General features: G+C 42.0%; 1 protein-coding gene across 7 annotated transcripts in view; it reads left to right on the top strand.

Annotated features, from left to right (window-relative positions):
* The window catches only part of HELQ (helicase, POLQ like), a 28386-nt gene extending 12365 nt beyond the window's left edge, over positions 1-16021 (top strand). For 3 of the 7 annotated variants that reach the window (XM_058192959.1, XM_058192961.1, XM_058192960.1), the window contains exons 8-18: positions 1373-1518; positions 3141-3380; positions 5549-5690; positions 7257-7361; positions 7770-7989; positions 9269-9426; positions 10614-10712; positions 11655-11828; positions 12528-12641; positions 15131-15265; positions 15824-16020. In XM_058192959.1, the coding sequence (XP_058048942.1) occupies positions 1373-1518; positions 3141-3380; positions 5549-5690; positions 7257-7361; positions 7770-7989; positions 9269-9426; positions 10614-10712; positions 11655-11828; positions 12528-12641; positions 15131-15265; positions 15824-15901 (1611 nt within the window). In that variant the 3' untranslated portion in view covers positions 15902-16020. Of the gene's footprint in view, positions 1-1372; positions 1519-3140; positions 3381-5548; positions 5691-7256; positions 7362-7769; positions 7990-9268; positions 9427-10613; positions 10713-11626; positions 11829-12527; positions 12642-14652; positions 14742-15130; positions 15266-15823 lie in introns of those variants that run through there. The other 4 variants (XR_009156294.1, XM_058192964.1, XM_058192965.1 and 1 more) reach the window with 4 other exon arrangements.
* Positions 16022-16270: the final 249 nt, after the last annotated feature.

Genomic DNA, 16270 nt, shown 5'->3' with positions numbered 1-16270 from the left:
TGTAAAAGAACTTTGAAAGATGTTGGCTTCGGAGTCTTTTCTGCAGAAGGGGTTTTCTGGAACGTTGACACTTTGACTTACAACAGCTTATTTAGTGACTGTTTGAAGTTACAACAGCACTGAAAAAACTGACCCAAGACCAATTTTTCACACTTATGACTGTTGCAGCAACCCCATGGGTCACGTGATTTACATTTGGATGCTTGACAATTGACTCACATTTATGAGGGTTGCAATGTCCCGGGGGTCACGTGATCCCCTTTTGTGACCTTCTGACAAGCAAAGTCAATGGGGAAACCAGATTTGTGTTACTAATTTAAGAATTGCAGTGATTCACTTAATAAATGTGGCAGGGAAAGTCGTAAAATGGGGCAAAACTCATTTAACAAATTTCTCACTTAGCAACATAAACTTTGGGCTCAATTGTGGTCATAAATTGAGGACTACCTGTACTTAATTTTCAAATTATTTGTTCACTTTTTGTGCATATTTTTCGGAGTCTAAGACGCACCTTAGTTTTTGGGGAGGAAAATAAGAAAAAAGTTGATTGGCAGGTGGGTCAGCCTCCCGGATCACCCCCAATCAGCTCTTCCCAGAGGTGAATTTTAGCAACAGGTTCATTAGTTGTGAGCTCTGTGTCTTGCTTTTTTTGGCTTTTTTCTGCCTCTGAAAATTCTGAATCTCTTTTTCAGAAAAAACTTTTTTTTCTGCCTCTGAAAGGCTCCGAAACAGAGCTTCAGAAAAAAAGCCTCTGAAACTTCCTTTCTGAGGCTTTTTTTTTGGAAGCTCTCTTTCTGAGGCTTTTTTTCTGAGGCTCTGTTTGGAGGCTTTTTTTCCTGAAGCTCTTGTTTGAAGGCTTTTTTTCTGACACACTGGAGGCTTTTTTTGTGAAGCTTTGTGAAACTTCCATTTGAGAAGCTGGGCGGGGCTACATTCGAAGTATAAGACGCACCCAGATTTTCACCCTCTTTTTGGGGGGAAAAAGGTGTGTCTTATACTCCAAAAAATACGGTAATTTAATTGGGGTGCTTTGCTGAACTTGATTCTACTGCCTTAAGTGGGAGATGTAACCCACTGAAGAATTGCTAACATAGTGTAAGCCGCCCTGAGTCTTCGGAGGAGGGCGGGATATAAATTCAAATTTTTTTAAAAAATTAAATGCTTATCTTGTATTTCTTTTTAGAAATTATTTAGTAGATTAAGCCCATCAAAAGCAAGTATTAAAAACTCAAGTTATGAAGCAGGGATAGTTTTGTAATTTGCTTTCTTTATATCCAATTAGAGATATGGAAAAGAATAGAATGAATACTTCGACAGGTTGAGATTACAGCAATTTGCTTCCATTTAGAAATAACTCTGCTTAATATTTTAGTATTCTAGTGAACTGCAGAAGGTAGATCCTGATCATCTTATTGCATTGGTCACAGAGGTTATTCCCAAGTACTCCTGCCTTGTCTTCTGCCCTACTAAAAAGAACTGTGAAAATGTAGCAGGCATGATCTGCAAACACATAAACAGGTATGTCTCTTAACGTGCACTTTAGTTACTAAATCAAGTGTTTCTCAACCCTAGCCAGTTTAGGTTATGTGGACTTCAAATCCCAGAATTCCTCCGTCAGCCATGCTAGCTGAAGAATTCTGGGAGTTGAAGTCCACAGAGCTTAAAGCAGCCAAGGTTGAGAAAACATTATGCTAACTGAACAATGTTCATGGCTCTCCTGGTGTCAGTGTTAATTTGATGCAGAAATGTTGCATTTGCACCCTAAGCAAATGAAAGCATTGCAGGGTATGTTTATCTTAGTGTGTCGAGAACTGCAGCAATGGCATACAGCAGGTGTCCCCAAACTTGGCAGCTTTAAGATTTGTGGACTTCCAACTCCTAAGAATTCTCCAGCCAGCATGGCTGGCTGAGGAATTCTGGGAATTGGGGACCACAATTGAGTGGCTGGCTGAAGAATTCTGGGAGTTGCAATCCCCCCAAGTCTTAAATTTGCCAGGTTTGGAGATCTCTGGTGTATAGGGTTGGAAAATATTCTAATACTCTGGAGGACTTGTACCAATCTGCAGTGATCCAAAGAACCCAATAGTATAGATATAATGTAATGTGGAAAAGATCTTGAGAGACTGGACCAAGAGATGCTGCCTAGGGAACGGTCAGAGAAGAGACAGCTTAGCCTGCAACTGGATAACGGGTAGGACAAGAGGCTCAGAAGAGACCCTCTTTAATTTATCTGGCTGTAAAGGAGACAGCGGGAGAATTACCGTATTTTTCAGACTATAAGGCACACTGGACTATAAAATGCACTTAGATTTTCAGGAGAAATGTTTTTACTACCGGTTCTGTGGGCGTGGCTTGGTGGGCGTGGCAGGGGAAGGATACTGCAAAATTCCCATTCCCTCACCACTCCTGGGGGAAGTATACTGCAAAATCTCCATTCCCACCCCGTTCCAGGGGAAGGATACTGCAAAATCCCCATTCCCTCCCCACTCCTGGGAGAAGGATACTGCAAAATCCCCATTCCCTCCCCATTCCTGGGGGAAGGATACTGCAAAATCCCCATTCCCTCCCCACTCCTGAGGGAAGGATATTGCAAAATCCCCATTCCCTCCCCATTCCTGGGGGAAGGATACTGCAAAATCCCCATTCCCACCCCCCTCCTGAGGGAAGGATATTGCAAAATCCCCATTCCCTCCCCACTCCTGGGGGAAGGATATTGCAAAATCCCCATTCCCTCCCCACTCCTGGGGCCAGCCAGGGGTGATATTTGCCGATTCTCTGAATTAGTGGATGTCATTTTAATATTCATATTTTGATATAAATTTTTAGGGGTTTTTTAACGGTATACTGTTTTAAATTTTAGCCAATTATATAATAAGTTTTTTTAATCTTTGTTTTTATCTGTATATTGTCATTGTTTTATTATGGCTGTGAACCGCCCTGAGTCCTTCGGGAGAAGAGCGGTATAAAAATCTAATAATAATAATAATAATAATAATAATAATAATAATAATAATAATAATAATAATAATAATAATAATAATAATAATAATAACAACTCCAAATTTCCGCTACCGGTTCTCCGGAACCTGCTGAATAGCACCCCTGTCCCTTCTGTCTAATACCACGTTTTCTTTCCATAGAGACCTTAAAAAGGTCAAGGAGAAAGAAAAATGCAGTCTTCTAAAAGAGTTAAGGAACATCTGCAGTGGAAAACTTTGCCCGGTTTTGAAACGGACGATTCCGTTTGGAATTGCTTACCACCACAGCGGTCTCACCAGCGATGAGCGGAAATGCATAGAAGCGGCTTATTCCTCAGGCCTCCTCTGTCTGCTAACCTGCACATCTACGCTTGCTGCGGGAGTGAACCTGCCTGCCCGAAGGTTGTCGTACTGGCTTTTCTTTTGAACGTTCGTTGCGTGAAATGTGGTGAAAATTCTAACATTTCTTTCACTGAATCCACAAAAAGTGATCTTGCGGCACGACCCAAGAGCAAAGCGATGCTCCTTAAGTAACCAAATTGGCTGTTTCAAACAGAAGCTCTGGAAATTCTAATGATTCAGTATTTCTTCTTTTTTAGAACAGGGGTCTCCAACCTTAGCAACTTTAAGCCTAGAGGACTTCAACTCCTAGAATTCCCCAGCCACCTTCTCTGGCTGGGGAATTCTGGGAGTTGAAGTCCTCCAGGCTTAAAGTTGCCAAGCTTGGAGACCCCTGGTTTAGAACCAAATCTTTCCCTAAATGCTATTTCTCTCTTTCCAAAGAATTATTTAGAAACAGACATTCAGTCATGTAAATCCCACCCAAAGTCTGAAAGAATATGATCTAGGAAGAGTGTTAGCAACCTAAACAGTGATAAGCACTTTTTGAGCATAGCTTGCTTTTTAAAAAATGTTTAATTCAGTATTCTGATAATGTTGAAAGCATAAGTCAATATCCCTCTTTTGCTGTCTTCTCTAGTAAGTAGTATTCTGTACTGTAGAGGTGCCAATAACCATTCCTTACTAGCAGTGATGATGTTACTTAGTTTGGGTAATGAAACGTCTGCAAATATATATATACTAGCAGTGATGATGTTACTTAGTTTGGGTAATGAATATATATATATATATATATATATATATATATATATATATATATATATATATATATATATATATATATATAACCAAGTTCAGGAAGCACTCAAGACCCTTTATTGGAGGTAATATGCAAGCAGTAACGCCCAACGCCTCTGGGTACCTTTTCTTCCATATATACAGTAGTGGCCAAAATTGTGGAAACCTTTTGGGAAAAGTGTATTTTCTAAAACAAGCTAATAAGAACACTTTTTTGGGGAGGAGGAGTGCCCTAAAATTATATATCAATGGAAAGATAATTTAATCAAGAATGTAATGCAATAACTTTTATGCTATTTTTTGCTATTAGAATAGCAGTTACATTATAAAAAAGAATAGTGAAACACGTAGGAAAAACAAGATATACAAAAATTATCACCATGTCAGTTAATTTTTTTTTTTTATTTACATTTATACCCCGCCCTTCTCCGAAGACTCAGGGCGGCTTACACTATGTTAAGCAATAGTCTTCATCCTATTTGTATATTATATACAAAGTCAACTTATTGCCCCCAACAATCTGGGTCCTCATTTTACCTACCTTATAAAGGATGGAAGGCTGAGTCAACCTTGGGCCTGGTGGGACTTGAACCTGCAATAATTGCAGGCAGCTGTTGTTAATAACAGGCTGTTTAGCAGCCTGCGCCACTCAAGTTAATAGTTGGGTAACCTTTAGCATGAATTACGGCCTTACAACGTCTTCCCATGGAGTGAACCAAGTCTTTTTGTTCTGCAGCTGTTATAACATGAAACCAAGATTGAATGATGGCTTCTATTAACTGGGTTTTATTGCTGGGTGGCTTCTGATTAACAAGTTTCTTTAGTCGACTCCATAGATTTCCAATTGGTTTAAGGTCTGGGCTATTCCCAGGCCATTCCAGCAGTGGAATATGATTATCTTGAAACGCCAAAAAAAAAGTGATGCTATTAGCCATCAAACCTTAAAAATACACTTTTCCCAAAAGGTTTCCACAATTTTGGCCACTACTGTACGTGTAATCAACTGGGCCAGTGAAATGATGACCCGTGTGCTGGCATTTTGAAACAGTGACTTCCATACCTTAACTGTGTCAGCTTTTGTTCCAGAACAGATATATATTGAAGTAAAGTCCTGGTTTGATTTAAATATTCTTGTGGCTTAGATATCCCATTGTATTCCATTATTAGCAATAATTCCATTGTCACCATTATTTCATTTTGTGCACTTTAAACATTCGAAACAAAGGTTCTGCTTTCTAACCGAGGTTATTTTTTTAGTTTTTAGCGTTTAGAATTTCAAATATTGTATGATTCGTCTGTTGTTGAAGAACGTTCAGTAAAATCATCTTTTTGCGTTAAAAGTATTTTCAAGCACTTTTGCTTAATGAGGAAAGAAAGAAAAAAAATGGATATAAGTGAGAAGTAATGAAAATATGTGTTCATGGATTCCACAGGGTTATTTTAAGAGCACCGTATATTGCTACAGATTTCTTGAAGAAGAACCAGTATAAACAGATGATTGGCCGAGCTGGTCGGGCTGGCATTGACAAGGCTGGTGAAAGTATTCTGATTGTACAAGAGAAAGACAAAGAACTGGTAACTTAAGTGAAAAGAATGGCCAATTTGAGATTATTCCAAGTCATCAGGATTAATTGATTAAAAAGTAGTGGGAGGAGTTCAAATATATAAGGCCTTAGTCTGAAATAATTTATTTCTTCTTTTACTAAGTATATTTAAAGATAAGTTCACTTTAGAACAGGGGTTTAGAACAGCTTTGCTGGCTGAGGAACTCTGGGAGTTGCAGCCCACAAGTCTTAAAAGTTGCCAAGGTTGGAGACCCCTGCTTTAGAACACGGGTGTCAAACTCAACCGCGTCACGTGACGTATTGCGACATTTTTGCCTTTGTGGAACCAGGGTGGGCGTGGCCTGTGCATGACACATCCAGTCTGTGGGCCGCCACTTTGACACCCCTGCTTTAGAAGGACAAGTACCCTGTTTCCCTGAAAATAAGCCCTCCCTGAAAATAAGCCCTCCCCGAAAATAAGCCCTCCCTGAAAATATTTAACTGTATGCACAGCAGGTCCCCGCCATTTCCTCTGGTTAGGGTTAGGGAGGCAGAGCTGGAAATCAGGTAAGATGGTAAGAGGAGTCCCATCTTCCTCCACGCACTCCAAAATAATAGGACCTCCTTAAAAATAAGGCCAAGTGCTTATTTCGGGGTTCAAAAAAAATATAAGATAGGGTCTTATTTTCTGGGAAACATGGTAAATTCCTTATTATGTCACTGCCAAGTAATATCATAATCTAAGTTTACAAATGTTTGCTTCTTTGCTTTAGTAGAAAGCGTGCCCTCTTTTCATCAATTTAGGGCAGGATCATGGCATTCAAGGACAATTATACTCATTGGTGGGATTCAAGTAATTTAACAACCGGTTCTTTCCCCTAATGATTTCTTCCAACAACCAGTTTGTCAAACTGCTCAGAAAGTGAACAACCGGTTCTCCTGAAGTGGTGTGAACTGGCTGAATCCCACCACTGATTGTATTTATTCATTAATTAAAACATTTTAAGTAATCCAGAGCAGGAGTGCTATTCAGCAGGTTCTAACAGGTTCTGGAGAACCAGTAGCAGAAATTTTGAGTAGTTTGGAGAACCGGCAAATACCACCTCTGGCTGGCCCCGCCCACATCTATTCTTGCCTCCCAACTCCCAGCTGATTGGGAGGAAATGGGGATTTTGCAGTTACCTTCCCCTGCCATACCCACCAAGCCATACCCACAGAACTGGTAAGGGAAAAATTTGAATTTCACCCCTGGTCCCGCATCACAAAAACTTAAAAGCAGGTCTTTTTTCTATTCTCCTGAATCTTCTTGAATAGGTTGGTATTACAATGCAGTCACTATAAAGCAAGTGTTAATGCATAGTAATATATCTTGAGAAAAGATACTGCAAAAACATAGGGCTACCTTTGAGAAGATAATGTTCCTAATGATAAATGACTTGGATTGGTAAGACAGTACAGAGCAAGGCTTTAATTGCAAGCGATAATTAAAATAATGCTCAGGATATAATGGAGCAGGCATTTCATAATGTTATAAACATGTCAGAATCATTCACAGTTACTATGCTTCATTAATATATGCTATAAATTTGTTTTTAAGGTTCAAAATTTAATAACCAGTCCCCTAGAAAGCTGTTACAGCACTCTTCTGCTTGAATCCAACAAGGGCATCCGAAGTTTACTCTTATCGGTGGTTGGTTTAAAGGTTGGTAATTCTCAAATTTTCAGCTACAATGCTTTAATGATAAATCAAAGCGAGCAGCTCATAAGGAAGAACTTAGAAATAACAGCAATAACACACCACTTTACAGCCCTCTCTAAACAGTTTACAGAGTCGGCCTATTGCCCCCAACAATCTGGTTCCTCATTTTATCGACCTCGGAAGGATGGAAGGCTGAGTCCATCTTGAGCCCTGTCAAGATCGAACTCCAGGCTGTGGGCAGAGTTTGCCTTGGAACACCGCATTCTAACCACTGTGCCATCAAGGCTCCTTTTATTCTCTTAAGTGGAGCAACTGATCATAAAATTATCTTCTGGCATGGCTGTATATCGTTTTTCTCTCAAACTAAGCCTTTAGTTAGTTTAATATTTGACCTTTGGTATTCTGTTACAGGTAGCAAACAATCCTGAGGAAATTTACCAATTCATGTGTGCCACCTTACTTAGTATACAGCCGCAGCTGCTGCCCAACAAGAGCCTGCGGGACGTAACAATGAAAGCGCTACAATGGCTGAAACAAAACGGGCTGCTAAAAGAGAAAGAACATTCTGACGGCGAAAAGAACGGTCAGAATAATCTATGTATCACTCAGTTGGGCCGAGCTACCTACAAAGGTAAAAGGTGTTTGCGTTACTGGTTAAAATGAAGCTAAGCAGAATCGGCCTTACTAATAAGCAGAATGAAGTGGTCACTTCTAGAAGTATCCACGGGAAGGTCATGGGGTAGAGGGAGGAAACGATGAAGGTGACAGGGCAGTGCAAGCTCCACCCCTTTTGTGCATGCCCCCGTTGGAGACTGAATCCACGGAGGAGGATGAGCCGGAGCTGGGGCCCACGGAGATGGAGGGGGCGGCCTCGTTTGCTTCGGTGGAATGCAGGACGAAGCACACCTGGGGACTGAGACTTAAGGAGATGCTATGGGGAGCAGCGTTTGTCAGGAACAAATGCTGAGTTTGTGGAGTTTTGTGTGCCGTTGCCGACATCTAGCATTTGCAGGAGTATTTGCCTTCTTCCTTGCTTCGTGGATTCATTTCCTTGTTCCTTTGTCTCGCTGGACTTCTTGCTTTGAAGCCGTTGAGCTAACAGCATTTTGCTGGACAACTCGCAGCTGGGGGCTGCTCCCTTGTCTGTGTGTGCGCTTTGCTCCTGGACTTGCATAACGCGGGAGCATTTGGGGCACGGGTGAAATGTAAAATTTGTTACTGTGGGCGTGGCTTGGTGGTGGTGGGGGTAATGTGATTGGGTGGGCGTGGCCAACTTTTTTTTTTTTTACTTTTAAAAGCATTTTTTCTACAACCTCTTCAGCCGAAGAGGTGGTAAAAAAATGCTTTTAAAAGCCTCTGATGATCAGGCAGCTCAGCTGGGATCGCCAGAGGAGCCTTTTAAAAGCATTTTTTCTACAACCTCTTCGGCTGAAGAGTTTGTAAAAAAATGCTTTTAAAGGGTTCTGGCAATCCCAACTAAGCCGCGCGATCATCAGAAGCTTTTTTTTTTTACTTTTAAAAGCATTTTTTCGGCCGAAGAAAAAATGCTTTTAAAAGTAAAAAAAAAAAAACCTCTGATGATCGCACGGCTCAGCTGGGGATGGGCGGGGGAGGCAGGGATTTTTGCTTTCGGTTCTCTGAATCGCCCGCCGCCATCACTACCTGATCGGGCAATCCGGTCTGAACTGGGAGCATTTCACCCCTGGTTTGGGGGAAAGTTGGAGCATTAAAGGGGAGTTTGAACTCTTAGCTGGCTGGGTGGCCTTCGTCCCTTGTCCCAGGACATCACAGAAAGGGTGGAGCTTACAGCATGACGCTGCTTTCGTTGTTTTAGGGTCAGATCCTGTGGATGCCTCTACTCGCCTCAGGATGCAGATTGCATGTAATCCTGAATTGTAATCTTCTCTTAGGTTCAGTTGAATTGGCACACTGCGACACCCTCTACGCAGACTTGAAGAAAGGACTTGAGGGATTAATTCTCGAAAGCTACCTTCATTTGATCTACCTGATAACCCCCTATGATATGATTCCCCAGTGTAGCCCAAATTGGATGGTCTATTTTAAACAGGTAAGATGCTCCCCAAAAAAAGCAACATTGGGTATTTTCTCCCTAAGCCTAGAATAATAGAAAGGGGTATTCCTAACAACACCAGGATAATTAAAACCCTGCCTCCTGTGGTACTAAATTTCACTGGGAAGAGATTTTTGCTTGTTTTATTTTTTTATAGCTTCTCGGTCTATACAAAAATTGTGTGTCTGTGAAAAGGTTATCTGAACCTTTTCGGCACTGAATGCCGCCGGAAACTGGAAGAGCAGCCGGCCGGTGCGCATGTGCACACAGGGAAGATAATCTTCCAGTTTCCAGCACCGGCCACCTGGTCTTCCAGTTTCTGGCATACATACACTGTTGTGGTTTGTCAGCAGCCTACAGAGCTGGCAACGGAGTCGGACAGCGATGAGGCTGAGGTGAGGCCAGGGCCATCGGGAAGTGAGGTACGGACTTCAGAGCCTCCAGAGACTGTTAATAGTGAGGCAGAGGAACAGGAGGAGCCTGTTCCTAATGCACGTATGAGAAGAGCTGCCAGAGGGCAAGAGCAGCTCAAGCAGAGAGGACAACTCGTGAGTCGGGCCAAGAGATGATTAAAATAGATAAAATTAAAAGAGATGATTAAAATAGACCGGCATTTCAGCTTTGCCGGAAAAGAACATTGTAGCTGCATCTTCTGCTTCAGCTTCTGCTTTGTGTATGTCTTTGTTTTTGTGGCTTCTGGACGTTTGCCAGGAAGGGCCTTTGGCAGTTTGCCTAATTGGACCAAGGTTTGTGAGATAACTGAGGAATTTGTATTGGGAGGCATTTGTTTTACTTTGATTTGAACGACGCTGGGAATGAAGTAATTCCCAGCTGTTCGAATAAAGGTTGTTTTTTCCACGGACTAAGTTTATTACTTGGGCCTGGGTCACAACATACGCGTGCGAAAGCCAGCTGGCCAGTGTGTATCTTCCTGGCACGCACATGCACACCGGGTGGCTGCTCTTCCGATTTCCAGCAATCTGGTGTGCATGAAGACCAGCTGGCCAGCACATTGGAACCCGGAAGAGCGACTCTAGGCGACGGCTCGCGTGCCCAGAGAGATGGCTCTGCCTGCCACTTCCGGCATGCGTGCCATAGGTTCGCCATCATGGGGATAGATTGTGTCCTATCATTGCTATTTGCTTAACATTAAAGCTGAGCTGATTGTAATTCGTTTGTTTTAGTTCAATCAACTAAGTCCAATAGAACAACAAGTAACCAGCACTGTTGGAGTGCCAGAGAGCTTTATTACCAAAAAGGCATCTGGACAAGCCATCAAGAACGTAAGAGAAAGATTCGTTTATTAAACATTGTCGTCTGAATGACCGGCCAGAAAAATACACTTGTGATTATTTATTTCAGTGATTTTAAGTGTCTCTTTCTTCTCCTCCTCTCCACTTTGTCTTTCCATTTATAAGCTCCTTGTTAAATTTAGCAACAGCTGAATAAGAGGATTTTGAAAATATTGCAAGGATTACTGAAATACTGGACAATCCCAGGTTGAAATCTCCACGCTGATGTATCATAAAAGACATTTGAGTGTCATTCATTGGGGATTGTCGTTATTGCTCTAGCTACAGTTGGCAGAGTCTGTGGGAGAGAGAAAAAGCAGATATGTTGCCTTTATTTCTTTGCCATTGTGGCGCAGTGGTTAGAATGCAGTACTGCAGCTAATTCTGCTGATTGCAGGTTGCTGGCAGTTTGATCCTGACCGGCTCCAGGTTGACTCAGCCTTCCATCCTTCCGAGGTCGGTAAAATGAGGACCCAGATTGTTGGAGGGCAATATGCTGATTCTGTAAAGCACTTAGGGAGGGCTGTAAAGGACTGTGAAGCGGTATATAAGTCTAAGTGCTATTGCTATTGAAGTAAAGGTGAAATTCAATCTTATGTATGCATGATCTAATGATCAAAATTTGGAGTCACGATCTAAGAATAGTACAAATACAAAAGAATTAAATTAACTGTTTATGTTGAATGAATTAGCAGGAAAATGTTTTTAACTGTAATCTCAGAATCAGCAGAAAAGTTCTAGTTACATTTCCCTTATTTATAGTGCAAATTCTATTTTGGAAATGAGTTTATATCTATGTCCCTTAGATATACACTTCATTGTTTCTACATTATGAAATATATTGTCATTATTTAAGGAACTTAAAGAAATAGAAGCTTGCAAAAGTTTCTTTATGTTGTTTTCAGTTTCTTTATGAACTTGGTATCTTCTTAGGAACTGGATAGTAATACTGTTAATAGACTTTACCTGTCCCTCATCCTTCATACCTTGTTAAGAGAGACCAACATATGGGACGTGTCAGAAAAATTTAATATACCGCGAGGATTTGTTCAATCTCTTCTCAATTCAGCAGCTTCATTCTCGTCCTCCGTTTTGCATTTTTGTGAGGTAACGTACAACAGCTAAATAATTCATTCCAAAGCAAATATATAATTCCTTTTCTTTGGGGGAAAAAGTTATTTCTTTGGTAATTATCTTATACAATTTCCCTTCTTAAATTTAGAACCAGTTATCAGTGCCTTACTTTGTTCCCCTGCTAAACAGTTTTCAAATTGAAAATAAGACTCAGACCTCTTGTAATTTTGTGTATCTCATTTTGAAATCATTCTCTTGATTGATAGATAGATTGATTGAAATTTATGCAGTCACCCACTCACTCTCAGTGACTGGGTGGCTTGCAAAACTAAAATTGCCCCTTTGCAAATACACTAGTGCAAGGGTCTGCAAACTTGGGTCTTTTAAGACTTGTGGACTTCAACTCCCTGAGTTGAAGTCTGGGAGTTGAAGTCCACAAGTCTTAAAAGAGCCAAGTTTGCAGACTCCTGCACTAATGTATTGACATTCTCCAACAACTGGTTTTTCTTTCGTTATCACAACATGAAACATATGTTATCACATAGTAATATGTAATATTAAACATTGTAATATGCCCCAAATATGTAGGTCCCGATTTAATCCTTTTATCCATTGGAAACCTTTAGATTTGACTAATGGATCCCAGTAAGAGAAGAAATTGATCAGAGTTTGATTGATAACTTTCTAAATAAAAGTGACCAACATAAATGTTGCTGATGTGTTTTCTTACAGGAGCTGGATGAGTTTTGGGTTTATAAAGCTCTCCTGCCAGAACTTATCAAGAGACTAAGCTATTGTGTTAAAGCAGAACTTATTCCTCTGATGGAGGTGGCAGGAGTTTTGGAGGTTAGTAAACTCTAGTTTGACAGTTTATTTATGAATTATTTTTACAAATAGGTTAACTGTGAAGGTTTTCAAAAATCCAAGCAGAATGTAAGGATAACTTCTAAACTTCTGGACTAACTGGAGCCTAACTGGAGGCTCCATTTAGTCCAGAATGCGGCTGCGCGGGTGATAGAGGGAGCCCCTCGTGGCTCCCATGTGACACCACTCCTGCGCAGACTGCACTGGCTACCTGTGGCCTTTCGGGTGCGCTTCAAGGTTTTGGTAACTATCTTCAAAGCGCTCCATGGCTTAGGGCCGGGTTACTTACGGGACTGTCTGCTGCCACCGATTGCCTCCCACCGACCCGTGCGCTCTCACAGGGAGGGACTCCTTAGGGTGCCGTCCGCCAGGCAGTGCCGACTGGCGACACCCAGGGGAAGGGCCTTCTCTGTGGGGGCTCCCACCCTCTGGAACGAACTTCCCCCAGGACTCCGTCAACTTCCTGACCTTCGAACCTTTCGCCGCGAGCTTAAGACACATCTATTTATCTGCGCAGGACTGGACTAGAATTTTAATTTTAAATTTAGTTTTTAACGGGGTTTTATTATTTTAATCATGATTTTAAATCCGGCCTTATTCAATAAGTTTTTTAATTGGTGTTTTATCTTGTATTTATATTTGTGTTTTTATTAGGCTGTAAACCGCCCTGAGTCCCTCGGGAGATAGGGCGGTATAAAAATGTGATTAAATAAATAAATAAATAAATAAACAGATTTTCTGGTTGGTCACTATAGGTAGTCCTCAACTTTCAACAGTTCATCTGGTGCCGTGATGGTGAACCTTTGCACATGTGCCACAGGTGGCACGCGGAGCCATATCTGTGGGCACGAAAGTATTGCCCTACCTCAGCTCCAGCTGAATTTTGGGCCTTCCGGGCCCACCAGAAGTCAGGAAACGGGCTGCTTCCGGCCTCCGGAGGGCCTCCAGGGGGATGGGGAAGGCCGTTTTTGCCCTCCCCAGACTCCTAGAAAGCCTCTGGACCCTGGGGAGGTCAAAAAATGGGCCTACCGGGCCATCACGTGCCAAAAGCAGGCGGAGTGCAGGGGGCTCATGCGCGGGAGGGTGGGTGTGGTGGAGCATTGAATTATGGGCGTGGGCACACAGGGGCACGACCCCACCACCCCCACGCAATCCCCACTTTTGGCACATGATGGCAAAAAGGTTAGCCATCACTGATCTAGTGACTGAACAGCCCTGAAAAAAGTGACTTAAGATCGTTTTTCACACTTAGGACCATTACAGGATTCCCATGGTCACATGATCATAATTCAGACGCTTGGCAACTGGCTCGTATTGATGATGGTTGCAATATCCCGGGATTCATTGCAACCTCCTGACAAGCAAAGTCAACGGGAGAGCCAGATTCATTTCACAACTGCAGTGATTCGGTTAACAGCTGTGGCAAGAAAGGTTGTAAAACGAAGCAAAGCTCAGTTAATGACCGCTCTCACTTTGCGACAGAAATTTTGGGCTCAATGGTGGGCATAAATTGAGGACCACCTGTACTGCCTGAAACTTTCTAGTTGCAGAGAGGAATGGTACATTGACAGGTGTCTTCAATGCAGCGTTTCTCAAATAGTGGGGCGCGCCCCCCAGGGGGGGCGCGAGGCTCCGTAAAGGGGGGCGCGTTTGACCTCGGCAAACAAGCTAAGCCCCGTGTTTATGTCTCTGTATCCAATCAGAGAACAACGGGAGCATCTGATTGGCTGTCCAAAACCCTTGTGACACGAGCCTATCAGAGCCATCTTTAGTGTGGGACTGCCAGTACACGTGACTGCGCATGCTCCTCCCTTTCAAGGAGAAAAACGCCTGAAAGAAAGTCACGCGGGGGGGGGGGGCGCGAAAAATGTTTTCTTCTTCCTAGGGGGGCATGACAGAAAATAATTGAGAAGCACTGCTTCAATGTAAAGCTGGCACCTGAATTCAGAAGTACCTTGATTGGGTGCTTTTCCTTCAACTTTTGCCTCCTTAGCTATTGGAGATCCAAGTTCCGCTTTGCAGAACCGGGTGAAGATAAATACTAGCAGCTATTTATCTTTCAGCAGAGAGACATTTTGGCAGGTGTGAAATCCACTTACCTTCCCTACTGGTTCGGAAGTGCCATCATCACATCCGATTTTTGACCCTCTGCGCATGCGCAGAAGGCTTTGCACATGCGCAGAGGATTAAAAACGAGGAAGTAACGACGTCCAGGCGGGTGGGCGGAGCCTCACGCTACCGCCGCTACCTGTTCGCTGAACTATGCGCCGCCACCACTACCAGCACGCGCGAGCCGGACAGAACCGGCAGGATTTCATCACATCATTGTGGGTCTGTTGTGGTTGGGGAATTCTGGGAATTGGAGTCCACAGGTCTTAAAGCTTCCAAGCCTGGACACCCCTCCCTGATGTGTAATATCTTGAACAATTGTTTAGCTCTCTCCTTTAATTAGCTTCTCCACTGCTTCACAGGCTCGAGCCAAGCAACTGTACAACTTAGGCTATAAAACTTTAGCTCACTTGGCCAATGCAGATCCAGAACTTCTAGTCAAGAGTGTTGTACATATGTCCAGAACTCAGGCCAGGAAAATAGTTTCATCTGCAAAGGTAAGTAAAGCAGTAGTGAGACGCTCTGGACCAATTTCTATTTTAAGTGGGAAGAGGTGTTTATATAGTCCTCGGTAGAAATGAGAATGGAAATAATCTCCATCTTTGGCAAATAGCCATCCTGTCGCTGTTTAAATAGCTAATCTAAGTCTTAACAGATGGGGGCAGATGGGATGAAGTCCAGTGCTGTTTTTGAGAGAGAGATATTGATATCTGTGATGAGCTGGATATCTCTTCAGCTCTGACTGGATGGTGGGGAATGGAAGGATTTACACAAAGAATGCAAATGACCATCTGTCTGCAATGAGTATAAATCCTTCCATTCCCCCACCATCCAGTCAGAGCTGAAGAAACTTCTCGGATGAGAAGCAAAACGTCTTCAAAGAAAAAACCAGAAAGTCCAGTTGCCTCTTGAAAAAAGCACCTTTGGGACAACCATGACCTGGATGACTTAAGAATCTCCACAGACCAATGAATGCTGTATAAGCTTGGGAGCTATGGAGTCTCAGTTATACAGTAAATACAGAGTTGTTTGACTTTTTTGGTCTTTGAATGCAGATGCTCCTGGCTGAGAAGACCGAGGCTTTACGAGAAGAAGTTGAAGAATTACTGCGGATACCCACGGATGTTCCATGAGGCTTTTTATTTTTCCATAAATCCAAGAATCAGTAGATTATCTCCTGCCTTAATCACTGCTTGTACTTACTGTATATATTAATGTAATAAAGTTTATACATCAGAAAATATTTTTTTAAAAAATCATGTTTTGTTTTGTTTAATTTCAATCATGTTGAAATTAAATGTTTTTGCAATCTGCATTGTATTTTATCTTTCAGAGATATTTTGCCATTAATGACATAATTTTGCGTTTCATTTTGGTGTCACTATTTTAGATTTCTTCATGACTCTTAACAAGATCATCTTGCAAAATTAAGTTTATTCTTTTATTTGAAATCTATTTTCGAGATTATGGAGAGAATTATAATGGCATAATTGACATGGCTT

The sequence above is a fragment of the Ahaetulla prasina genome, chromosome 8, assembly GCF_028640845.1.
Source record: "Ahaetulla prasina isolate Xishuangbanna chromosome 8, ASM2864084v1, whole genome shotgun sequence".
NCBI classification, from domain to species: Eukaryota; Metazoa; Chordata; class Lepidosauria; order Squamata; family Colubridae; genus Ahaetulla; species Ahaetulla prasina.
The sequence above is the reverse complement of the archived record's forward strand: the minus strand, read 5'-3'. Positions and strand labels throughout refer to the sequence as shown.